The 26725-nt window shown below is 43.7% G+C and overlaps 1 protein-coding gene across 1 annotated transcript in view; it reads left to right on the top strand.

Moving 5' to 3' along the window:
- The first annotated feature begins 8881 nt into the window (after positions 1–8881).
- Positions 8882–26725, top strand: part of LOC113023072 (receptor-type tyrosine-protein phosphatase gamma-like) — a 328780-nt gene continuing 310936 nt past the window's right edge. Inside the window, exon 1 of the mRNA XM_026169152.1 lies at positions 8882–9564. Coding sequence (XP_026024937.1) covers positions 9450–9564 — 115 coding nt within the window. The 5' untranslated portion in view covers positions 8882–9449. The remainder of the gene's footprint in view (positions 9565–26725) is intronic.

Here is a 26725-nt window from a genome sequence, read left to right as displayed (position 1 = left end):
GTGCTTGGCCTTAATTAAATCCTCTGTTTGCGGTTTACAAGCCATTCCCCAAACACATCAGCAACATGAGCAGTTCCCAGTGATTGATCCAGCAACATGTCAATCACCCTCTCAGCCCCCCCCAGGTTAGCCGTCACTCTGGTGAAGTTCTGGCTGCTAGCCCTCCTTTCCCTAATTCAACAATATTAGATGCTGCAGTTCCTTCAAGTGGTTTGCCTAGACCAGTTTTTCCGACACCAGATGAGACTCCTTTTAATTTCCTGGCCACGCCACTGCAAGGTCCCCACCAGATTTCATGTGTTCAACCTGCTGTTCCTCTAGATGAAGACCCCGCTCAACCTCTCGTTTGCATTCCAGAACCAAGGCAGCACCCTCCTGTAAAGCAGCAACCAGCTACATCTGATGGTTTGCATGCACAAAAACCTTCGGTACCCATTACTGCTAGTTCTAGTCACCCTGTTAGCACTAGAACACATGTGTATAAACTTGAGGGTCCTTCTTTCCCAGACCTTACCAGAGAAGATGAAATCCAGTATAGGCTGTTACGAATGGCCCTTACTAACCTGCTTGACCCTCATGAGACAGAGCATTTCAAATATCATGTCCTTCTTGATCATCTGAAAGTAGACCAAGCTAAACGGTTAGCTATTTCCTTTTCCTATGCTCCTGACCCATACACTCAAGCCATCAAAGCCCTTGATGAGCGTTATGGGCAACCAAGACAGCTAGCATTGAAAGAGCTAAAGAATATACTGGAGCTTCCTCCTATCAGAGCAGGTGATGGTTGGACTCTGGATAACTTTGCTCTTCATGTGCAAGCTTTAGTTGGTTTGCTTAGCACTATGGGTGATCAAGGACGGACAGAACTAAATTGTGGCTCCCATGTCGATCGCCTACTTGAAAAGTTGCCCGCAGAGCATTCCAGTCGCTTCAAATGGCACATTTACAGGGAACAAGGAGATATGACGTATGACTTACCTTTGTTCTCATCCTGGTTGCAAATTGAATGCAAGTGTCAACCAAGAAAGGACAGTCGTGTTTCATCCTTTAACCAGCCACGACCTGCCCATAAGTACACCTCTCCACTCACAACAATATTACATGGGACAAATGCATCCGATCCTGTACAGCAGGGGTGCTCACACTTTTTCCGCATGTGAGCTACTTATAAAATGACCAAGTCAACATGATCTACCCACTACAAAAATCCAAAACATATACTTATTTATAAATATATTGAGGATTCTTTATATCTACAATGTATATACATGCATAACCGCAATATCCAATATTTCACAACACAATTAACAATGTAAATTTTTTGTCATTACCTGAGTTTACTCTGATGACTTGCACTGAATTGAATCAGCCAGGGATGCATAGTCCGGACAGTAGCTGCTGACGGCCAGCCTCAAACACACTTCCAAATGTTCATCAGTCATGGTGGAACGGTACTTGGACTTAATGATGTTCATGTGGGAAAATGATGACTCACATAAATAAGTGGAGCCGAATAATGCAGTCAAAGAGGCAGCACATTTCCTCATGTTGGGGTACTTTACTTCTGTGAGTAAGTTCCAGAACTGTCCATGATCTCTGGACTTCAGCTCAATGTCGGCTTGTAGTGTCAAAATCTCATCTTCCACTCCAGAAGAGTTCAGGTGAAATAGTTTTGCAATTTTTGATGCGAGTGAATCGACATCAGCATCTTCCCGAAAAGGATAGCACATGAAGGTAGCGACTGGCTCGAGCAAAGAAAAGTCTTGAAAGCGTTTGTCAAACTCTGACAGACAATTGTCAATCTGCTCTGTGTAGCGTGCACTGTCAAGTTGCAAACAGGCCATCCCCTGCATCTCCAGCTCTGACGCCAGGTTTTGAAAGTTTATCAAATCATGGCGCTGCAGCTTTAAAGAGAGATGTTGCATCTTTCGTTTGAAAGCATTAACTGAGCTGATCATGTTGATCACTGTTTTGTCTTTTCCTTGCAGCTGTAGATTAAGGTCATTCAACATGTTTGTCAGATCGGTTAAAAATGCCAAGTCTAACAGCCACTGACCGTCATTAAGTTGCATGTATTCTGCTTGTCCAGCTACACGGAAAAACTCCTTAATCTCCGGACAGAGCTCTCGAAATCTTTGCAGGAATTTCCCTCGACTAAGCCACCTCACGTCAGTGTGTAGCAACAACTCAGAGTGGTCGCAGTCAGCCTTCTCCAGATGTGCACGAAATAACCGTCTTTGAAGAGATCTGGCGCGAATAGAACAGGCGATCTTCGTTGCAACATTCATGATCTCCTTCATGTTGAGCATTTTAGCGCATAACGCTTGTTGGTGGATTATGCAATGGTAATTTAGGAAGTCCGGGAAAGCATCGTCCTGCCTGCACTTGGCAATAAATCCATTCAAGCGGCCAACCATTGCGGGTGCTCCATCTGTGATAATAGACACCAATTTGTACACTGGGAGCTGGGTTTTCTCGATAAAGTTTTTGAACGACTGAAATATGTCCTCTCCTCGCGTCTGTTCTTTCATGGGCAGGACTGTTAATAGCTCTTCTTTTGCAGTGATATCAGTAAACACCATACGAATGAAAATGCACACCTGGGCTGTGTCACTCACGTCCGTAGATTCGTCCAACTGCAGTGAGAAACACTGGCAATCTCCGATGTCCTTCCAAAGTTGCTGGGTTAAATCCTCCGCCATGGCTTCACAGCGCTGTGTAACTGTACTTCTTGACAGCTGGAGAGCTTTGATCGAAGATGTTATTTCTGCCTTATTTTTAAAGTCTCGGAACAATGAGTCAGCTGCTTCAACGAATGCCTCTTTTACCATCTCTCCATCTTGAAAAGACTTCTTGTTTTTAACGATGATGTGACTCACCCGGAACGATGCTTCGGTGGCGGCTTTTGCTTTTGAAGTTTGTTGTGTGAAAAATGACTTTGGCATTGACAACTGGGATTTTAGTTCCTTCACCTTTTTCTTTCTTAGCTCGCTTTTCGGCGGGAATGTAGTGTCGTATTTTCCGTGAACAGTTCGAAAATGCCGCTCCACATTTCCCTTCTTTGGCATTGCGATGGCAGCCTGGCAGATGAGGCAAACGCACTTCGAAAATGACATCGTGAAAAAAAAGTCTTCCTCCCATTCCGTATGAAAGTGATACATTTTTGTCTTCTTACTTGGTCCAGCTCCCTCACTCATTTTTAACCCTTTCTTAGGTTTAGAAAAAACCGAGAGCTAAAAATTGGAGTTAACTCGCTGACTAGCTTGTCAGTTTTACTACACTTCGCACCGCTGTTTGCACATGCGCAGCGACCTAAGCGTCAGAAAAAAATCCGATGTCATCTGACTGGCTTCCCTGTATCAATCAAGTGACGGGATGGATGATAGGCTGGCATCTATTTTTTTTAATGCCATGCGATCTACCAATACTACCTTTGCGATCGACTGGTCGATCGCGATCGACGTATTGAGCACCCCTGCTGTACAGGCAGCACAACCCATCATAATGACTAAGGCAAGATGTGCATATTGCTGCTCACCTGAACATCACATTAGTAAGTGTCCCGAGTTCATTCAGAAGACAAAGGATGAGAAAATAAACTGGATAAAAGCAAACAAACGGTGTTGGCGTTGTGCTAGGACTCATCAGGCCGCAAAGTGTGACCTGAGGAAAGCATGTGCCACCTGTATGGGACTACATCTACAGATCCTATGTGATGTAAATAAGAGATCTAAAACTGAAACTAATCCTGTAGTGAGGACACTACACTTTGATAGACCTAATGATTGTCCCAGTGTCCTTTTAAAGGTTGTGAAAGTGCTCCTGCGAAATGGCAAAAGAACTCTTGAAACATATGCGGTACTTGATGATGGCTCCCAGCGTACCATTCTTCTAACATCAGCTGCACAGCATCTCAATCTAACTGGGGAAGCAGAGAGATTATCACTTAGAACGGTCCGTCAAGAAGTTGAAACTATTCAAGGTTCTTCCGTAAGTTTCAAAATCTCACCCATCGCACATCCAGAGAAAACATACACAATTAACAATGCCTTCGCTACAAGTCACTTAGCACTTTCAAACCACACCTACCCCGTATCCTCTCTTCAACGGAGATACAAGCATCTTCAAGGTATCCCATTAACCTTTACTAACAAAGCAGCTCCACTACTGCTCATAGGCTCTGATCATACCCACCTTATTACGCCTATTGCACCAGTTAGACATGGACCATTTGGATCTCCTGCAGCAGTCAAAACCCGCTTAGGGTGGACACTCCAAGGTCCAATCACAGACTTCCAACCCCAGAGCAGTTCCACGCATGCCCAATGTTTATTCACATCTTCCAGTTCAGGTTCAGGAGAACCGCTCCAGCACATCCTTGTGTCCGCTGATGGCTCCGAATTCATTCAGCCACTTCATACTCTACCATCAGCAGTACCTATGTCGTCACCGGCAGTGCCACTATCACCAGTTCCACCGCCTGTGGCTGCCATTCCGCCAGTGGTCAGGGCGCTGCCTGCTCCTGCATCACCTGGTCCTGCCTCTGCCAAGCCCCGTACATTGCCCCCAGCACCTGCAAAACTGCCCAACGGTCTGCAGGTCTGGGCCTGCCGCTGCATCCCAGGTGGTTGGCATTCCTCTGCCCCCGCTTTGTGAAAAGGAGCATCTCTGATCCTTTGAACATATTTCTCAGTAGAAATATGGGGGCGGCTGTTGTAAAGGCTCACCTTCTAGCACATTCACTTCACCAGATGCACCTTGTTTCTTTTCCTCACCTTTGATTGGGTGTGGTGCTTGGCCTTAATTGCACTCACCTGTCACACATTATATGTCACACAGTATATAAGGACTGCACTCACCTACCCCTCACTCTTTCTTCACTCCCACATGGGGCGGCAGCTGAGGTGAGTTTCTCTTTGAGTCTCCTGAGTTCATGTATCATTTTGAGTTACTTAAATCATACTTTATGTCCTTTTTAGAGAGAGCAGTCCATGTGTGTCTTTCTTTCCTTCCTTCTTTGCCTTATTGATTTGAGTTGAGAATAAAAGGAGAACCCTGAGAATAATTCTGAATTAGATGGCTGCTTTTTCTTATTCTAACCGGATGAGCCCATGATGCTGATTGCTTCAGCCCTGAACCTTCCTTCCTTCAAAACATGTTTACCTAAAAATGCAGCCAAGGCATTTTAAACTATTTCAAACTATTTACAGAACAATCAGCTGTTCTGCATCAAATTATTTGTGCCGCTCCAAAAAATAATTTCTGTCCACTATGAGATGAAGGAGAACAACAGCCTGATACCTGCAGGCCTGACAACAGCAGACGTATCACTGCTGTAACACCTGTAACACTCAGCAGGCGCCTCATTGTTCTGACACACACAACAAAACTGTTGACTACACTACACACTGACTACACACTAACTACACACTAACTACACAAGATTTGTGCAAAACGTCACAAATCTCTCACATCTCAAAACACCGCCGTCACTCCTTTTTTTTTTTTTTTTTTTTTTTTTTTTCCTGCCTGTCCCGTTTGGCTCTTTTGCATCAGAATTGTTGTCTAAAGGCAAAGAAAGATGCCCAACGGATTTACTTTACCAAATTGACCATCCCAGCCTTGCCGTAATGGTCCATTTGATTCACCTTTTATTGTTTATTTTATTTTCATTTACTGAATACGGGACAGACTTGACTGGGGGAAAGAGAAACAGCTGAGAAGAGGGACGGGGGAGAAGGGCAAAAGACAAAAACCAACAGAATGAGCAGAAAAAAAAAGAAATAAAAAATGCATATATCAATCACCTGGATCACCTGCTGAGAAAGAAAAAAGAAAACAAGCAGAAGAGAACAAGAGTAATAGAATAAACAACATCACAATGATCTATGGGAATATGACAGTAAATACTAAATGTTAAACATTATTGTGCAGCACATAAGATCAACAGAACACAGTGTGCTTTGAGGTAGGAGCCAAAAAGGGTGTAGTTTGTGGGTGTGATCACCCGTGTGTACACCTGTGAGCATGGACGCGCTTGTTTTTAAAAGGTTCCTTCATGTAATGATCTGCTAGAGGGTGTGGGGGGGCACAGCCCCGTCCTCCAGGGCATGAAGCAGGTATGGAGGAGATCAAAACTCCAGACATCCAGAGGCCCCCAGAACACAAGAGACCAAGGAAGACCAACAGAGGGGCAGCCGCGCCACTGTCCCAGAAAGAGCTGAGGAGAGTCCCAGATGAGGGCTCACTCAGCAGCCGCGGAGCAGAAGCCAAGGGGGGGTTGCAGTGACGCGCCCGTGAGCTCTGGCGGCAGCCAGCTGTGCCTGAGTGACCGAGCCCCAGGCCGAGAGGCCGAGGGCACCCCACCTCCGAAGTGCCCGAGCGAGCCCCAGGCTCCAGGCCCCGATAAGCGGCCGCCAAGGAGTGAGCCGGCGTGTACCTGGACGCCCACCCCCGGACACAAAGAACCACCAACGCACCGATGTCTGAGGGAGTCCGCCACTGGCAGGGGAAGTGGTGGTAGGGGGAGATAGGCCTCCAAACCTTGGAGGGCCTGAGATGTCCCCAGAGAGGTGGCGCCTGACACCCAACCTGACATATAGACACAGAAATACAGGCACACACAGATACAAACATCCATTACACAAACATCCATTCCCACCCTCATGCTCACGTGGAGACAGACATAAAGAGACGCTGTACACACGATCACACTCCCCAAGCGTACTCTACAAACCGGGTCTAGGTACCCTTGCCCCTGGAGGGGGGAACTGCACCCAGACCCAGGTGGTGTTACCCTTTTCCCTGCGGTGGGGAGAGGCAGACCGCCCCGACTCCGCAGCAGCAGGGAGGCCCCACACTCCAGACCGCAGTCGGACGGCCAACTCCTCCTCCTAGCCCCCCCGCTCCAGCAGGTCGCAGAGAATGGGGGTGAGAGAAGACTCCAAACCTACCTCCACCCGCTCATTGTAGTGTTGATGCATGTGTGTTCTAAGGTGCATTTAAAACCCAGGAGGGCATGGAGCTACCTGCCAGAGAGCAGCAGGTAAGCGCATAGTCCCCCTTGATAGCCCTCAATGTCTACGTGTATTTAACCTTGAGAGGTGGGCAACGACGCCAGGGGTGAGGTGTACACCCTGATGGTACTTTGGATTCCGTGTATCGTGCCCACCCCCAAGATCCTATATGTATGTGTAATGAGAGTGTGAGTAATGTGAATGTCTAAGTTGTGGGATAAAATTGAGGCAGAGGCAGCCAGCCGCCGTCACTCCTAAAACGTCCCCCCTCCCTAAACAACTAAATGTCATGTTTTGATTGGTCAACATGGTACATTTTTTGACCAATAGGAAAGGGCGGGGTTTTTTGGTTTTGTTTTTGCTCACAGGCGGAGAGTGATTTCCAGCGTTTTTCTTATAAAACGCAGTTTTTACCGTTTCTTCCCGCAGTAAATATAAACAACGACAGTATTCAGGAAGAAAACCAAACATTGCATATATTTTTATCATAACTCTGGTCACAATTTAAAAACTGGTATAAAGTCCACACTTTTTCCATCAATTCTTCCGTCTGTCCTGCTCAGATCTCCAGTGGTTGTAGTCGTTGTCATTAACGTGGCTTCACTCCACATCAGCCGCTTTGCTCGCTAAAACACCGGTGTGGGCGCATAAGGACGCTGTCATAGCCTGTCAGCGATGTTGATTAGCTGCGTATATACGAATGTGAATCGCGTGATTGGCTGGACTGTGGGATAAGGTGGCATCGTTCTAATCCCATACTGGAGCAGCCAGTCACTGACTGACACTGCCAAACAGAATTATTAATGTATTTACTGTAATTTCAATTCAGGTTAGATTTTTTTTTGTGCACAACGCAGATTTTTTTCTGCGCAGAGACGTGCCAGCAGTGCACAATTGGCCACTGGGAAAAACGGGATTTTGAAATAAAGACTGACTTTGAAAAAAGGTCATTTTGGAATAAAAACGGCTGGAAATAAATAAAATGCCTCAGGAATAATCTCTATTATTGTGAAAAATAATGACCATGAAATAATATTTCACAATAATAAGTAAATTTATATAGCAGAATGTAATATATTTCACAATAATGAGCATTTTTTTGTGTTCCATGATTTCACAATATCATTCTCACATTACATATCTGTGTCTTATTTATTCACATAGTTATTTATTTCATCTTGACCTATTTATTTATTTAATTTTGAACACTTTGGAGTTCCATACTGCGGGGGTTACAGCTGTACAGCTGTGTACCAGGCCTGCGCTTTGTCGGTGCTAATAACAGCTCGATTGCTTGGGAGGCGAGTGGGTCTATCCCACGCTTTGCCCTGAGACTGGGCTGGGCAGACATTTCCGAAATTATCGAAGCACTTTTGCAAAGAGGCTGTATCTTGACAAACCGACCAGATATCTAAGATTAAACCGCTACATTCTCAGCTAAAAAATATTAAAGCGGTATTTGGTGACACACAAACAGGGTTTTTCAAAGTTCAGTTCAGTTCGTTTCCACATGCCGGTTGTTGGTGTGCAGAAACGCCTTTTAAAAACAACGGCCACCAGGCCAAAGCAATGGTTTTGACTCGATCAGTGTTAACCCCGCCCCCTGGGTTTGATGGGTGAGGCTGACAGATAAAATAAATTCATGGTGAGACCTGAAGGAATCAAGTGTGCCAAAATGAATGAATTAAATACACCATTAAATAATTATTTAAATGTGTCAATAATTAATTAATTAAATGTGTCAAAAATATTTATTTATTTAATTAATTATTTCCCATTTTAATTAATTATTTTCAATTTCAATTAATTATTGACACATTTAAATAATTATTTAATGGTGTATTTAATTCATTCATTACGGCGGTCCTAGCGTTCTATAATTTCAAGGCTTTGTTAATTTTGTTTGAATAACCACGGTCGCTGCACTCATTCCAAGACAAACCTGAGGCGGAGGTGCAATCCTTTAATTGTGAACACACACCGAAGCTGTGGAGATGGAACATCTCTAATTATCTGTGCGTGTGCTCAGAGTGCGCACTTCCTCCCCGGCGCTAGGATCCAGAGGACTGACCGCTCTCTCTCTCTCTCTGGCCGTTTGAAGCGTGTAGCAGAGTAGGGCTCGCTTGTTACTTGGTGGATGGGTGGAGGGATGAAAGCTACCCTCCCCGCTGCTCCAGCGCCGACTGTTCTCTGTCCCTGTGCCTAAACAGCGCTACCTCCACCGCCGCAGCCACACAAGCCAGAGAACGCTTTGAGGAGCTGCGTGCACACGCACACGCGCGCTTTCCCGGAGACACCAGCGTCCGCGCGAGTGGTATGATAAGAAGGGAATAGTGTGGACCTCTGTGGGTCCGTCCGCCTGCATCTTGCCTGCTGCGCGGTCACTGAGTGGACGGTGAGGACGGAGAGTCAACAGTTGTTCGTGGGTGCTGTATGCATGTGGACGCGCACATCCCTGCCATGTGGACACTACTGCGGTCGTGCTGTTGCTGGATTTTACCTCTCGTGTTTGCAGCCTTCGTGCTCCGTGGGGCCCACAGTCATCCCGGTAAGTTTCATCCGCACACGTCCAACACGGGCTTTCTGTTCCACACACGACCACAATTATTCACTGAATAATTGTCTGTCTCTGGTCCGTGACCTGTTTGTGTCCCTTCACGCACACTCCTAGCACAGCGTTACAACCCCGCGCTCCGTCTGCTGGAGGAACTCGGTTCACCTGTCCACACCAGCAGAGTGGGCTCGGTTTGGCTTGGATGTGATGATGTGATGGCTTGTTACCTGCCGGCTCACCCTGGAGCGAGACAGTGGGGCTGTGACGCGTTCACACAGCCCCACTGCAGTGAGGCTCTAATCTGTGTGGGGGAGGCAGACCTGATGTCTGTGTTTGGGCTGACACTAGACCCACAGCACCTGATTGTAACACTGCACGCCTGCTTTACAGTGAACGGTGGAAAATGTCCTGCTCTGTCTTTTTATTAGGCCTCTCCAGCTGTTCTATGAGGCAATTTTACCCTCACCTCCAACACTGGACCTAAACCCTTCACTTGTTAGGAAGCAATACTTGTACCACAGATTGTTCTTTGTCTTCTCAAAGGTAGAAGAGGACAAGTGTGTGATCACATTCAGAAATAAAGCCCACAAATCGAATTTGACCTTGACCACGCTGCACTCTTTCAACTGTGGAAGATGCTGCAAATAGACATTCAACACTTTCCGGGCTGTCAGCCCAACAGAAGCTATAGATGTGTAATTACCACCCACTCAGCCACAAAAGGCTCACACGTATTCCACTCGTATGCAGTAATATCTAACAAAGCAACGAGCCTTTGTTGTTTGCAGGCGTTCAGCACCAGAAGGTGTACCTACGTTTGAAAGATGTTGGATAATGGTATATGCCGATACGTACCTGTATCATGGGATGTCAACAAAGGCATTTCCTGTGGCACGCTTGGATGCTGTAGTGTCAAGGAAGGGCCCACAGTGTGCAGGTAACATGACAAAGAAGAAGCCAGCGGCCACATTCAAAGTGCAGCATTTATGCTGTGTTGAGTCACATCCCCGTAATGCTATGGGTGAACACACATTTTTCACATAACCTGCCATGAGAAGAAAACCACTGACCCCATTGGGCCCTTTACCTTACAGTAAACTCTGTTTGGCTCCCAGACCCCCACCCTGAGGAGCCAGGCTGATGTAGAAGTCCTGTGGCCGTCTGTGGATATGACACGTTTTCAGAGCTGCTAGTTAAAAAAGAATAGACTGAAATAGCCTTTTATTATCATTGTACGTGTACAGTGAAATTGTGGGTGCTCATGCACATTATTAGACAGCAGCAAATGACAAGCAGGAGAAATATAGTAGAAATAGTAGAAAAGCACACAATTGAGAACAAAATAGTTGCAAAGTGCTCAGACGTAGTGCAAAGAAAAGAGTCCATGTGTGAGTTGCCCGAGTGATGAGGTTTACTGAGACTATGGCTCAGATTGGTAAGGTGTGTGGGAGTGTCAGTGGTAGACAGTATTAGCCTACTTTCAAGCTCAACTACATTAGCTCTGATGTGTCAGATATCACAAAACACACTCACGGGAGAGTTTCTGGGACTGCTGTACTGAGCAGTAGCGTGCCTTTGCTCGAACAAACCGTACCAGTGCTAGTGACACTTTGGGAGCGACTGACGGATTTTCAGACGTAGAAAGTTAAAGTTTATCTCAGACGCTCATGTCAATCACAATCTGATCACAGATCCGGAGAAAAGCAGAGTGCAGGGAGAGTGAGAGGGACCCACTGACCCACTGGTGGAGAACGTATACTTGGACTCCTTGAAAACACAAAGATTCAGTTTCTGCTCAGAGGAAATACTGAAGCTAAAAAAAGAAAGTCTCAGGGTGTGTGACATCTGGCCAGGAAACGTATTTATCCGACAAAAGTCAAAATTAGCTGCGTGATGCTTTGTCTTCTCAAACATAATAACTCGTCCTGCAATCACAAACCGTCTCCTTTTTGTGGATCTAAGGATGGAGCGTGTGAAAATGTGCACAGTGCTAATATGTTTCTGTCTGTTCTCTGTCTCTGCTTGACCGGCTCTCGACTCAGACCCATGCAGCTGTCATGATAGTGAGCCCAAGGTGGCGGCTCGCTGTCGAATGGCTGACAGACGCAGTAGAAACAGAGACGAGCTGCTGTCCTGCTGGGTATCGGCATTGACAGCCTCTGGCTTGCTTACTTTCCCATTAGCTGTACGGAGAAACATGCAAACGTGGATCACGCCAGTGTCTGTGAAATCAGCCGAAACCCCACAGAGCAGCAAATGATCTAAACATGAGAAACACAGCGAGCTTCTCCTCAGAGTTCTGTGCAAATACATCCAGGAGTTCAAATAGGAAAGTGCAAACAAATTCAAAATTCTTCAACATCCTGGTTGTAATACAGTCCTGTCACAGACAGATCACTCTGTCACGCCTTATAGTGGGCGTGGCTGTGGCTCAGGAACGAGAGCTTTGAAGGTTGCTGGTTCGATCCCTGGCTGCTTCACACTGGATGGGCGTGATACTCGCTGCAAGTATCACGCCCATCCAGTGTGAATGTGTGAGAATGTTGGATAGAAAGAACTTGTCCCGTGTCCGTTCACTAGTTCTTACAATGCTCGTCCAGTGTGTAGCGGCACCGTCAGAAGCACGCGTACTTTGTGCTGTTATGTCTGCAAAACTGACCTGAGTGCTGTCAGTGCCCCCTCGCCCTCATAGTGGGCTGTTTGTAGCCACAAACATGTGCTCGCTGTGCTTCTCTGTTGGTTGGGGTGTTGAGAGCAGTGGCTGTCACTGCAGGGTGTCTGCTTGCTGACACGGGGCATCACGTTTGCTTTCCCATCTGTGGTGTGCACTGTCACACCCCGTCACGGTGCCACCCGTCAGCCCCGGGTTAACCAAACACACAGAGGTCGGTTGGTCCTTTAGCCTGATGCATTCTCTGCAAGCTGACAGGGAGAAACACAAGAGTCACTGTCATCTGTAAAGCTAGCACACCTTTCCCACAAGCACCACCCCCTGCTCCTCCATCTATCTCCATCTCGTTCCTCTCTAACTCTCCGTTCATCTGTCACAGTGGATATGCTCACAACGTCTTAAACACCAAAAAGACCAAGGAGATCATTGTAGATTTCCGGAAGAGGGGCCATAACAACCATCTGCCTCTCTTCATTGGCAGTGAGGCGGTGGAGAGGGTGAGCAGTTTTAAATTCTTGGGGGTAACTGTGACCGAGGACCTGTCCTGGGGCAACCATATCACCTCAGTCCTCAGCCCAACAGTGCCTCTACTACCTGAGGAGACTGCGGAGCGCACACATTCCCAGATCTCTGATGTTGAACTTCTACAACTGTGCCATCAGCAGCGTTCTGACGTATGGATTTCTAGTGTGGTTCCCCAGCTGCACCAAGGCCGACCAGCAAGCACTCCAGCGGGTGGTGAAAGAAGCTGGCAGAATTATTGGAACAAGTCTGCCAGAGATCAGTAATATCTTCCCCACTCGCTGTCTGAGGAGGGTGCACAGTATCCTGCGGGACCAACATCACCCTGCGCGCCACCTTTTCCATCTGCTGCCCTCAGGGAGAAGGTACAGGTCTATACAGGCCAGAACATCCAGACTGGCCAACAGCCTGTATCCACAGGCTGTGAGGCTCCTGAACTCTCTGGCCCCCTCTCACGGACAATAACCATATCCAACTTCTTAATAGCAATGAACTGGTCTGCATTGGTGCATCATATCTTTATTCTCTTCCCCCTCCTGCCCCCCCCCCCCCTTTCTTAAATAGATAACTATCATATCTGATATCATATCTCACAGTACAATAATATTGAATGGGTTGCATTGTTGTATTTTGTCATGTTTCTCAGGTCTTTGTCTGAATTTCTACGAACATTATTGCTAAGGATTGTCTTATTGCTTTGGAGTCACACTGGGTTAAATATGTACACTTGGGTTTTAAGGGGTATTTATTATTTTCTTCTTTTTTTTGGGGTTGTATGGAAGCCCCAAACGCAATTTCATTGTTCTTGACAATGACAATAAATAAATAAATAAATACTAAAATACAGGGGCCAGGCTCATAACTGTAGGCAGGCCTGCGTGTCACAAGCCTCGTAGTCACAGTAATGCAGGAAGACGGCTGACATTTAGGATGGGGCTGGATATGCTCCGTGGCCTTGGGTTTCTAACATTATCATCATCATCATCTTGGTGCTCACTGAGCTGTTATCTGTCCTCTGCTGTGGCCGGAGTGGGGAACGCACACCGGCTCACAGGTCACTTTATCATCAGCACGGCACCCCTGCTCTCCTTAATAGACTGATTAAAAGATACTGCTCTGTGTGTGTGTGTGTGTGTGTGTGTGTGTGTGTGTGTGTGTGTGCGCGCGCAGGGGTGGTGTCAGGCAGTTGGTAGATGTGGTTTTGTCATGAGGAGGTAGCAACAGGAGAGGCATCGGGAGCCAGATTAATGAGGACAGAAGAAGAAGCATCCTCTTTAAATCACTATTGATTTTTAGCAGGAAAGTGTGCTGCTCGCTGCACACAGGGGGACTACAGATAAATAGTTCTGATAATGATAACAATAGCAATAATGATATTAAGCGCAGAGGCACTAATGATATCTGTAGAATGTGGTGAGGGAGGCCAAGTGTGCAGCATCATTTATTCTGCTGTGAGCCTGCTCGGCTGAGCGTGCCACTGCAGAGTCCACTTGTTCAGGCTGTTCTTCTGATTGCTACGTGAGTAAGGGGTGTAGACTGGAAGGACAGAGCAGTCCTGCTGGCTCCAAAAGGATCTCCATTCTTTTCCTCCTGTACAGTTTTAGCTCTACGTCAGGTTATTTGGAGGGGCTGTGCTGCCCAGTATATTTTCCAGAGGAAGCTCCATCCAGCCCGTAGCAGCTATTTCCACCTGCAGTGTAGCCCTCCATCTCTGCTGCTTTCGTTCTGCTTTGCTAGGTCTCGTTTGCTGGCGGCAGGAGCCATATGTTCTCCTTGCCCATGCTGTTATCACCATAATGTTTCTGAAGCAGATATTTTTCAGACTTTATCGTTAGTGTGACTTTTTTTCTCAGATAAATCACACGATAAATTTTTTCTGGAACAATTTGCAAAAAACATCTGATGTAGAAAATATGAGACAGTTAAAACACAGATGCAAATAAATGTTAAATTCATTTTTGAAATTTCATCACAAAGTTCACTCGTGAAAAATGGCCTGATCCAAGTCAGCTTTGTGACGCGATGATGGATGAAACATTAACCAAGGTAACCGGTAGTGTTATGAGCCACTGTGACATCACAACGTGCTCAGCTTGTACCAGCGTTGAGCGTGCACCGTACATGCTACAGTACAGCTGTCATCACACAGACAAAACTCAGCTTTTGTCCCTGTTTGGAATCTAGTCTCATTTATTATTGAAATGCTGATTAAAAAGCAGCATGGCCGTACACCTGCACTTTCAAAAATCAGTCAAAAATTGAGAACCAGCCCTTAGTGTGGCAGAAAGCAGCACATTCCTCCTCTACCCTTCTTTGCCACTGTGGTACCATTGCCTCTACCTCTGTCATACTATATCATTGCATACTGTCCAAAGTTTGACGTTATACCCCGCATGCTGATACCATACCAATGTCATGCCATGGGCACATCATGCATTACTGTGAGATCAGGGTGCAAAGAAACTAAAAAGATTTCCCTCTAACACAAGAATGAAACATCATCATTATTTCAGCTCTGCGCTCCTGAAAACTGAAAAAGCTGCCAAAGAACAGCCAGTTTGTTTGACTGAGAGAAGTTAGAGTGAATTTCCATCCAATACAGTGGTCCCGCCTTTATCGCGGGAGTTACCTTCTAAAAATAACCCGCAATAGGTGAAATCCGCAAAGTAGCCAACTTTATTTTTTACAATTATTATAAATGTTTTAAGGCTGTAAAACCCCTCACTACACACTTTTCTCAGACAGGCATGAACATTTTCACACTTTTCTCTCTTGTGTAAACACTCTCAAAGTTCAAACCGTCATAAATAAGTTCAGTATTATAGAACGAAACCAAACCCTGTTTTCAGGTCCAGAACATGGGAATAGAGCAGCTGCGAGAGAATTCAACATTAATGAATCAATGGTACAGAAGTAGATGATGCAAGAAGAATGAGTTGTGTAACGTTTGACTTACAGTGGTTTGCAAAAGTATTCGGCCCCTTGAACTTTCCCACATTCTGTCACATTACAGCCACAAACATGAATCAATGTTATTGGAATTCCAGGTGAAAGACCAACACAAAGTGGTGCACACGTGAGAAGTGGAACGAAAATCATACATGATTCCAAACATTTTTTACAAATAAATAACTGCAAAGTGGGGTGTGCGTAATTATTCAGCCCCCTGAGTCAATACTTTGTAGAACCACCTTTTGCTGCAGTTCCAGCTGCCAGTCTTTTAGGGTCTGTCTCTACCAGCTTTGCACATCTACAGACTGAAATCTTTGCCCATTCTTCTTTGAAACAGCTCCAGCTCAGTCAGATTAGATGGGCAGCGTTTGTGAACAGCAGTTTTCAGATCTTGCCACAGATTCTGGATTGGATTTAGATCTGGACTTTGACTGGGCCAGTCTAACACATGGATATGTTTGGTTGTAAACCATCCCATTGTTGCCCTGGCTTTATGTTCAGGGTCGTTGATGCTGGAAGGTGAACCTCCGCCCCAGTCTCAAGTCTTTTGCAGACTCCAAGAGGTTTTCTTCCAAGACTGCCCTGTATTTGGCTCCATCCATCTTCCCATCAACTCTGACCAGCTTCCCTGTCCCTGCTGAAGAGAAGCACCCCCAGAGCATGATGCTGCCACCACCATATCTGACAGTGGGGATGGTGTGTTCAGAGTGATGTGCAGTGTTAGTTTTCCACACAGAGCGTTTTGCATGTTGGTCTCATCTGACCAGAGCAGCTTCTTCCACATGTTTGCTGTGTCCCCACATGGCTTGTGGCAAACTGCAAACGGGAGTTCTTATGGTTTTCTGTTAACAATGGCTTTCTTCTTGCCGCTCTTCCATAAAGGCCAACTTTGTGCAGTGCACGACTAATAGCTGTCCTATGGACAGATTCCCCCACCTGAGCTGTAGATCTCTGCAGCTCGTCCAGAGTCACCATGGGCCTCTTGGCTGCATTTCTGATCAGCGCTCTCCTTGTTCGGCCTGTGAGTTTATGTGGACGGCCTTGTCTTGGTAGGTTTACAGTTGTGCCATACTCCTTCCATTTCTGAATGATGGCTTGAACAGTGCTCCGTGGGATGTTCAAGGCTTGGGAAATCTTTTTGTAGCCTAAACCTGCTTTAAATTTCTCAATAACTTTATCCCTGACCTGTCTGGTGTGTTCTTTGGACTTCATGGTGTTGTTGCTCCCAATATTCTCTCAGACAACCTCTGTCACAGGGCAGTTGTGACGGCCTCAGAGGCCTCTTTTTTATTTTTGGTGATATCGCCCTGCTCTAGCGTCAACATAATATTACCGCATTGTGTGTATAAGGACCCCAAAATGGCACCTGTTAAGAGACATGCGTATGAAGCCCATTTTAAACTCAAGGTTATCAGTCACACAGTAGAACATGGGAATAGAGCAGCTGTGAGAGAATTCAGCATTAATGAATCAATGGTACAGAAGTGGAGGAAGCAAGAAGAATGAGCTGAGTTAAGTTTGACTTATCCCACTGTTTTGTTTTGCTTAATGCGCCTTATAATCCGGTGCACAAAATGGTCTGAAAAATATGTATTTGACCTGTTTATGTGGCACACTGCAGTTTCATGTTGCAAAACACCTCTTTTTAACTTTTGTGGATATTATACATGGTTATGCTCAGGATATTTCAGCCCATTTCTACTGAAAATGTTAAATTGTCAGCAAGGAATTTGCATTTGCACTGTTAAATTTTTACATAGCATTAATACACATAAAAAACAGCTGCTTGTTTAAGTAAAAAATGAATTGATGGGGGATTTTTGCACTAATAAATTTGTGGAGTTGTAACGTATTTTGTCTCGCGTCAATTATATCGTCAGTTATATCGTTATCGCAAATTTTCAAATATATATCGTGATAAACATTTTTGGCCATATTGCCTTGCCCTATGTGTGTACACGTGTACAAACGCAGTGTTTCATTGATTCCTGCATGCAGAATCCTTTACATTTATATTAGCAGACCACAAAACCATGAATAATGGGGAAAAATGTAACGTATAGAAATGAGATTTTATTCGCTAGGACCTGATTGGCTGAAGAACGCTGTTCACCTCTGGTTTTAAAATCAGTGTGTGGAACAAATAGGAGACTCTGATCAGACAATTGGAGATGCTGTGGGTATAAGGTCTCAGTAGCTCAGCTGTATATGCAGGGGTGATGTAGAGTTTTATGTTATTAATAAAATGTTCAAAATTCATTTTTAGTCAAAAATAGAGATGCACGATTCCACTTTTTTATGTCCGATACTGATATGAATCTGATACAGTCTTTTATAATCAATAAAACTGTTTTTTTTTAATATCTTGCTGCATTTTGTATAAGTTCATACTCAAATTTAAAAAAACAAAACACTAAAGCTATTCTGTTACACTTGTATGCAAAAATACACTGCACCAAAATATTTCATGGTTCAGCAACACTGCTCTTTTTATTTAAACTTTTAGCAGAACTTTAAGTCTAAGTGTTTAAAGTAATATTCAAAAAGTAATTTAAAATGCAATTTTATGCAGATCTTTGGTTCTGACCCAGTATGAACCTTCCAGATCCCTCAGGTCATCTGGATCCGGTCTTTTATCAGTTCCCAGAGTCAGAACCAGACACGGAGAAGCTGCATTCAGCTTTTATGCTCCTTATATCTGGAACAAACTCCCAGAAAGCCTCAGATCAGCTGAAACACTCAGTTTATTTAAATCCAGGTTGAAGACTCACCTGTTCTCAGCTGCATTTGAATAAAGCACCAAATCCACACTTTTAAGCTTAAATTTCAAAACTAACATTTTAACTACTGATTTTATCTATTTCTGTTTGTTTGTTAATTAGTTAGTTTGTTTGCTTGTTTAAATCACTTTTAAATCATGCTTTTTATTTGTTTTTGTTTCTAATGTCTCTGTAAAGCACTTTGAATCACCTTGTTGTTGAATTGTGCTGTACAAATAAATTTGCCTTGCCTTCTGAAAAAAGAAGTGCAATATCAGCACAAAATAATGTTTATATTAAACAACTTAAAAAAACCAAACAAGTTGTATAATGGACCCTTTCATACTTAAAGATGAACATAAATAGACTTCCAGAGTGGAAAGCAGTGCAAATAAATGCAAACACGGCTTCACAACACTCATGTTTTTCTTTTTCTTTTTTTTGAACCACAGAACTGTTTAGCCTGGAGCACAGTTGTTTTTTTCAAAGTGAAACTCGAGTCTTTTCATTGTACGGTCAGGCTTAGCAATGACAACGCACAGACATCTGAGCTCCATATATCGGTTCTTAAACTTAACGTGGGAATGCTTTACCAACATTCAGAGATGAACTTACACACTTGCTCTACTTCTCTGGGATAGCCTACTCCAGTGGTTCCCAAACTTCTTTTGCTGCCCCCCCCCCCCCCCCTTTGTTTTACAAGAAAAATGTTCGGGCCCATCACCACCTAACCCCCCGCCCGCACAAACACATACTCCAACCACACATGCCCATATTTTGTTTTCAAACTCCATTGCGGTTTATTTCACACCTCAAACATTTAGTAAACAATTGAGCAAATACAAGTAAGCTGCAATAAATTACAGGTAGCAAGAAAATAAACTACTAACTCTTTTACGCTACGGTCACACCTACATGGGTACTTTTGAAAATGCAGCTGTGTCTATGGATTTGGACCTTTTGACCTCGGTGATTTTTTAAAACTCAGTTTTTGCGTTCATGTGTGGACGAGGAATAGAGAGTTTGTCACGCAACGTCAAAGGTATGTGCCTTTTTTCACGTCATGCCAGATCATTGACAGATAGAGACAAAATACTGTTAATCTGACTATCTGCAGGTTTTATACACACACGCAGTTACTGTCCCTGTCTTTACAGATGTGGAGACTGAAAATATGCTGTTGTTTGCACATATTTAATATTCAGCTCTGTACAGGAGCTGAAGCAGGGTGCCGTCTGTTGCTTTTACAGTATAATACTTGTAATAAAAGTACAGTAACAGTAATTGTGACTGAGCAGCCTGGAGCGTTTCTCTTGATTTCTTTTCTTTTTTTTTTTTTTTCTTTTTCAACATTATGTTTATTAAAGTTTTACATATATACATATATAAAGTACATACACAAACAAATTTACACAATAAACGAAACACAAGGTACATTCAATGAAAGCACTTGAGTCCATGAGACCTCTGACAGATTTTAAAGAATAATTTTCAGATTGCAGCATATGGTTGTGGTCCTGTACAGGGAATAGCTAGGCTGTCCCTGTCTCACACAGTAAACCAGATAGATCTTTATTCCCAATATACTGGATGTAGCGCCCCCAAATTTTCTGGAAAATTTCTTGTTTATCTTTTAGAGTATATGTAATTTTCTCTAATGGTAAACATAAAGACAATTCTTTGAACCAATGTGAAATATTTGGTTTGCCAAGACTCCTCCACGTTAGAGCGATCACTCTCTTTGCTTGTAGTATTCCCATGTTTATGAAGATTTTTTCAAAATGATCTATGTTACACCCTACAGGATATAATCCCAGTAGGAAAAGTTTGGGATCCATCACAAGTTTAATTGACAAAATCTCCTTTATCATTGCTCCAACCTCTTCCCAAAACTCCTTTATTTTTGGACATGACCATAAACAGTGGAGCAATGTGCCCTTATCTTCTTCACATCTATTACAGATATCAGGAATCTGCATATTAAATTTGTTAAGTTTTTCTGGTGTTATGTACACTCTCATCAACCAATTAAATTGTAGCAATTTTAGACGTGTGTTCCCTGTCTGTGTTTGGGCTAGCTTACATGCTCTACTCCATTGTTCCACTGTCAAGTCCTCCTGTAAGTCATACCTCCAAGCTTCAAGCTTAGCAGCAGATGAATCAGGAGAGGATGTCATCATCAAGTTATATAATTCAGATATCATCCCTCTACCACTGGGGTTTTTGGTTAGGATTTTCTCTAATGTGGACAGCGGGGGAATATGTGTAAAATCATTATGATAAGACCTGATAAAACTCCTAAACTGTAGGTATTTGAAAAAGTGCTTTCGGGGAATATTAAATTTAGAGATTAGTTGTTCAAAACTTAAAAGTCTTCCATCACCCCCGAAAGCATCCTTCACCAGTCCCAGCCCCGAGTCTGCCCACATTTTAAAACCACCATCCGCCCTACCTGGGGCAAAATAATTGTTGCCCCAAATCGGGCTAAAAACAGAGAGGGGAGATTTTACGTTTAAATATCTTTGAGTGACATGTAAGATATAAATCATGTTTTTAACTATAGGATTAAGCGTAATGTCTTTGAGTTTATTATATTTATCAGAGTATACATATGTAGGAAGTGGAAGCCTAAGAGAGAGAGACTCAATAGTTCTCCATGCGGGGGGCTTTTCTGCAGCATAATAGAACATTATAGTTCTTAACTGGGCTGCCCAGTAATACCAAACCATGTTAGGACATTGCAGCCCTCCTGCGTCAAAGGGCAAGTACAAAAGTGATAAGCGAAGTCTGGGACGTTTGTTATTCCATAAAAACTGATTAAACAGTTTTCTTATTTTAAGGAAAAAGTCTGAGGGAGGTGGCAAGGGGATATTCTGAAACAGATACAGAAGCTTAGGGAGCACGTTCATCTTTAGTATATTTATTCTACCAATCAGTGAAATTTGGAGACTCGACCATCTCTCCACTGATTTGGATATGTCAGTCATAATTGGACTATAATTATGGTTCACCACCTCTTCCAATTTCGGGACAATCTGAATACCTAGATAAGTAAACTGATTCACATTTCTAAAATGGCAGGTGTATTTAGGTGGATTCATCCTTTCTTCTGAGTTCAAAAGCATTATAGAAGATTTTGATTTATTGATTTTATAACCAGAAATATGTCCAAATTTTCCAATTAGGTCTAAAATGGCTGGAATAGATTTTCCCAGATTTTTAAGAAAGAGGATCACATCGTCAGCATAAAGAGCTATTCGATGGTCGAGCCCTCCGATCTCTATACCCGTGATCACACAGTGTTCTCTTACAGCAATAGCAAGTGGCTCAATTGCAATTATAAATAAAAGGGGGGATAGGGGGCAACCTTGTCTACAACCTCTTCCAATCTCAACTGGTTTTGAGATAACATTATTGGTAATTATTTCTGCATATGGGTTATTATATAGAAGCCTGACCCAGTTACAGAATCCCACTCCCAAACCAAAGCGACCAAGAACCTCAAGCAAATAGGGCCATTCCACCCTATCGAAAGCCTTCTCTGCATCTAGTGCCAAGAAAGCTGTATCTGGAGACCCCCCTTGCTCGTGTAAAATATTTAACACTCGTCGAACATTGTGGAATCCCTGACGCCCAACCATGAACCCATTTTGATCTTCCTTGATGATGTCTGGCAAAAGGCCCTCCAGTCTCTTTGCTAGAATTTTACAGAGTATCTTTAAATCTGAGTTTAAGAGGCTAATTGGCCGCAGGTTTTCACATTTATCATTCGATTTTCCAGGTTTGGGAAGAAGTGTAATTAAGGCCCCTCTCAGAGTGGGTGGGAGTATCCCCTTTTGAGCAGATTCAGAAAACATTTCCAAAAGGGGTGCCTTTAATTTGGATACAAACTTTTTATAGATATCAATTGGCAGACCGTCTGGCCCTGCAGCCTTTCCAGAATTCATACTCATTATTGCCTCTGAGATTTCGTCCAGAGTCAATTTAGCCCCCAGTCTCAAGGATTCCTCTTCTTCTATTCTGGGGATATTCATATTGTCAAGAAAAGAGAAAAAATTGGGGTCACTTGGGTTTAAGTCAGAACTGTATAACCTTTCATAATAGGCCTTGAAAGAGTCACTTATTGCAGCAGGGTCAGAGATCGTTTCCCCTTTATCATTTTTAAGTGCAGTGATTGATCTTTCCAATTGGAATTGTTTTATACGCCAAGCCAGAATTTTACCTGATTTCTCCCCTTGATCAAAAACGGACTGCTTAAGTTTTAATAAGTTAGCTGTAGCTTTTGAAGCTGAGATTTCATTATATTGGGTTCTTAATAACAGCAAACTTTGGTGCAGCTTGGGACAGGGGTTCTTAAAGTACATATCCTCAGTAGCTTTAATTTTTGATTCCAATAATTTCAGCTTTTGTCTGGCCTTCTTAGATTTTGAGCTTCTGAAGCTAATTATTTGGCCTCTAATGAAGGCTTTGAATGCTTCCCATCTAATACACGAAGATGTTTCAGAAGTATTGAGCTCAAAGTAATCAGTAATTTGTTTGTCAAGGTACGCCAGTAGGTCTTTGTCCTTTATCCATTTTTGCTGAAATTTCCATTTTGGGGGATCTCGTACTAGCCCTGGATCCAAATAGACCAGACTGGCTGGGGCATGGTCTGAGATAAGGACACTGCCATAATCACAACCGTTCACTTGATAGGACAGACTTGCTGAGATCAAAAAGTAGTCTATTCGTGAGTATGATTTATGTGTGCTAGAATAACATGAATATGTCGATACACCAGGATTCCTGTCTCTCCATATATCCATAAGATTTAATTCCTTAGCAAACTGAAGAATGGTTTCCCTACTCTGGCTATGAGATTTGTCTAAATGTGATGATTTATCTATACTTGGGTTCAGAGTGCAATTGAAGTCTCCCGCTAAAATATATTGACCACTGAGTGCTGACAGCGTGCAGAACAGGTTATTAAAAAAAGATGGTTCATCCTTATTTGGGGCATAAATATTAACTAAAATCAGAGGTTCTGTATAGAGAGTACCCTGAACAATCAAATACCTTCCCATCCTATCTGCAATCACCTTACAAACATTAAAGGGGACGGACTTGTGTATTAGAGTCAAAACCCCTCTCGCTTGGGAGTTAAATGGTGCTGAAAATACCTCTCCCTGCCATCTCCGCTTAATCTTTAAGTCCTCTTTTCCAGTAAGATGAGTCTCTTGGAGAAAAATTATTTTGGAATGCATATCTTTTAACCTTCTCATCACTTGTTTAACTTTTTTAAGTTTTTGCAGCCCTCTACAGTTCCACGATGTCATCTTAATTTCTAAAACATTGGACATAGCTGCAATTTTCAGATGATCTTCTCATGCTAGTATATAGAAGTGTACCTTTAGACAACCAAAACAATGCAGACAACACAGATGCTTCTAACTGCATCAACCATTGAACACAACCCCTCTGACCTAAGGGCCAGTTTCCCCTTCTCCTTACTACACACTCCGGTAATGCTAATGACCAGTCCACAGTTATTGAGGAATGATCCAACATTATTGATATTGACTTATCCTGAACTTAAACACTCCCTCCATTGTTAGCTTTTACATACAAATAATAATTGCTTTGCCAGGAATTTATTGCTATCCCAAATATACTCATGTAAATAAATTAAATGTTAGGGGTCTACTGTGCTTTAACTCTATTTAAATGTAACTATAACTCAGAGAGTCCTCCTGGAAAACAAAAAGTAATCGATCCCCCACCCCAAAAAAAAGAAAAAAAAAAAAAGAAAAAAAAAAAGAAAAAGGGGGGGTATACTCACAATGCAGGTAATCACCAGCGTCTTTAACCCCTGTACAGATATAACGGAGGCATGTACAGATGTTCAGTGTGAATATATTTCAATGATCAGTTCACAGTAGCCCCAGGAATTAGCTGCCAAGCAAAACGTTCAATTATTTTACCAACTTTATCCGTATCGCTATTCATCCCGCTCTGCTTGGATCCGCGTAACGAAAGTCTCTGCGTCCTCCGGTTTGCCAAAAGTCAGTGTTTTATCCTTGTAGGTCACTAGGAGCCTGGCGGGGAGAAGCATCCCGTGTCTTATACACGGGATGCTTCTCCCCATGCCGCGGAGCTGTCGTCTCATGAGTCGAACTCTTTCTGCATCTTATGTATGCCGGCTGCCATGTCCGGGTAGAAACGCACCGGTTTGTCCTCGTAGAGTATTTGCTTTTTGATTTTGGTCGCTTTCAGCACCATTGCCTTATCCCTATCGCTCAGGAATTTCATGATCAGTGTTCTTGGGGGGCGTTTGGGTCGTTTCTCGGGCCGATTCGATGCGCCCTTTCCAGGAATGGCTTTGATTTCCGCAGAGGGATGTCCAGTGTCTCCGGGATCCAGGTTTCCAGAAATGCGCAAGCATCCGTTCCCTCCACCTTCTCCGGTAAATTCACCAGTCTCAGGTTAGCCCTCCTGGCCCTTGTTTCCAAGTCCATTACTTTGTCCTCCATATCTCTGGTTTTCTTTTCGAGACTCTGGACTTTTCTCTGAAGGCTATTGACCGTGTCCTCAGTATCGGAAATGCGTGTCTCGACATTTACAATATGCTCCTTACACTCTCCGACCTCGTTTCTCACTCCCTCAATTGCAGCCATTATTCCGTCAAACCTGTTGGAGAAGTCGGTTTTCAAGTCTTTGATAGCTTCAAGAATCGGAGCGTGACTTGGTCCTTCCTCTTCAGCGCTAATTGACTCTTCCGACATGGCGCTAGCTTTAGCTTTTCCACTTTGTTTAGTTGGTCCGAAATCAATTTTAGGTTGTGAGGGTTTACCACGACCCCTGCCCGATTTACCTGGTGCAGACGACATAAAAGAGTCCTAAGCGCGGATACCGTTAGAGTTTAACTTCAAAAGTTGATATTACGTTAGGTGTCTTGGCAAAGATTCATGGAGGAGGGAAGTGTGCGTCTAGCTAACGCGCCGCCATTTTAGGAGTGTTTCTCTTGATTTCTTTAGTAAATGCATTCACCTGCACAGCTAAACGAACCCTGACAGCCAAGTGCTCATCTTAGCTAGCTAGGTCTCAGGACCGAGCTAAGGACGGTAGTTACGGATTAGCTTACAAACACGTTTAACTTACCGAAAAAGTGCAGCGGGGCCTCGGGTCCTTCTGTCGGGTAGTCCAGTTTACTGAAGAACACCTCAGGCTGTCAGGTTAAAACACTTGGTCGTGTTTTCGTAGCGTAAACGCTGGTCCTCCTCTCAGAGCCTACGCTCTATCTGCTATTCCCGAACAGAGATACGCAAGTTTCTCCGTGACTGCAGCTGCCAGTCAAAGCTCTTATGATGACGTTTCACCCCAATTTAACATCACCGCGGTAGGAATTAGAGTCAAACGTATGGGAGAGGAGACCCCTTGAACATCAATCAGCGCGATGAGAACTATTGAAAACAAAAGAAAGAATCTTTGGAAAAAATTATCTGAGGAGAATAAATTAATTTTAGTCTGACCCCAGTCCCATCCACTAACGTGGAGGAGGCGGGGTTTATGACCTATACTGCAGCCAGACACCAGGGGGCGATAGAGAAGTTTTGGCTTCATTTTTGGGGAGCTGTCGTGTCGTCCATGTTTTCTACAGTCATTGGTCCAAACGTTGTTTTTTTTTTCATACCGATGAAATGCCAGTTTGGCAGCACGTAGCGAGGCTCCAAACGCTTACTGCTCCGACCTGGGTTACGCCATGTCGCAAGTTTTGTGAGGTGCTTTTGTGAAATTTAATGGATCGGATTGCATTTTTTATTTCTCCCTGATATCCAATCCTGTCATTTAGGTCAGGATACCGATACTGTATGTCGGATCAGTCAATCTCTAGTCAAAAATAAGCTCAAAGTTCTCAGCAGACGATTTGATATTGTTGGTGCCAATGACCTCATTGACCTCATTAGTAAAACTCTCTGGACCAAGCACTAGAACTTCAACAGTGCGTGAGGTACTAAGCCGGTTCTGTAATCTGTCAGTGACAATGGTACACTGATCTTTATCTAAGCATAGAAGAATTGCCAGTAATGCTGTGTTGCTGCTGTGATTCTGTTGAAGAGCACACTGAAATTGATCAAACGTTACTCTCCCCCAGACTACAGCTTTCATTAAGATTTAGGAGATAAATGGACGTTTGGAAATAGGCCTGTAATTGTGTAAGAGAGCGGGATCTGCAAAGGGGTCTTTGAGCAGAGCAATGATGGTGGCAGTTTGA

Source organism: Astatotilapia calliptera, chromosome 5 (assembly GCF_900246225.1).
Source record: "Astatotilapia calliptera chromosome 5, fAstCal1.2, whole genome shotgun sequence".
Taxonomy (NCBI): Eukaryota; Metazoa; Chordata; class Actinopteri; order Cichliformes; family Cichlidae; genus Astatotilapia; species Astatotilapia calliptera.
The sequence above is the reverse complement of the archived record's forward strand: the minus strand, read 5'-3'. Positions and strand labels throughout refer to the sequence as shown.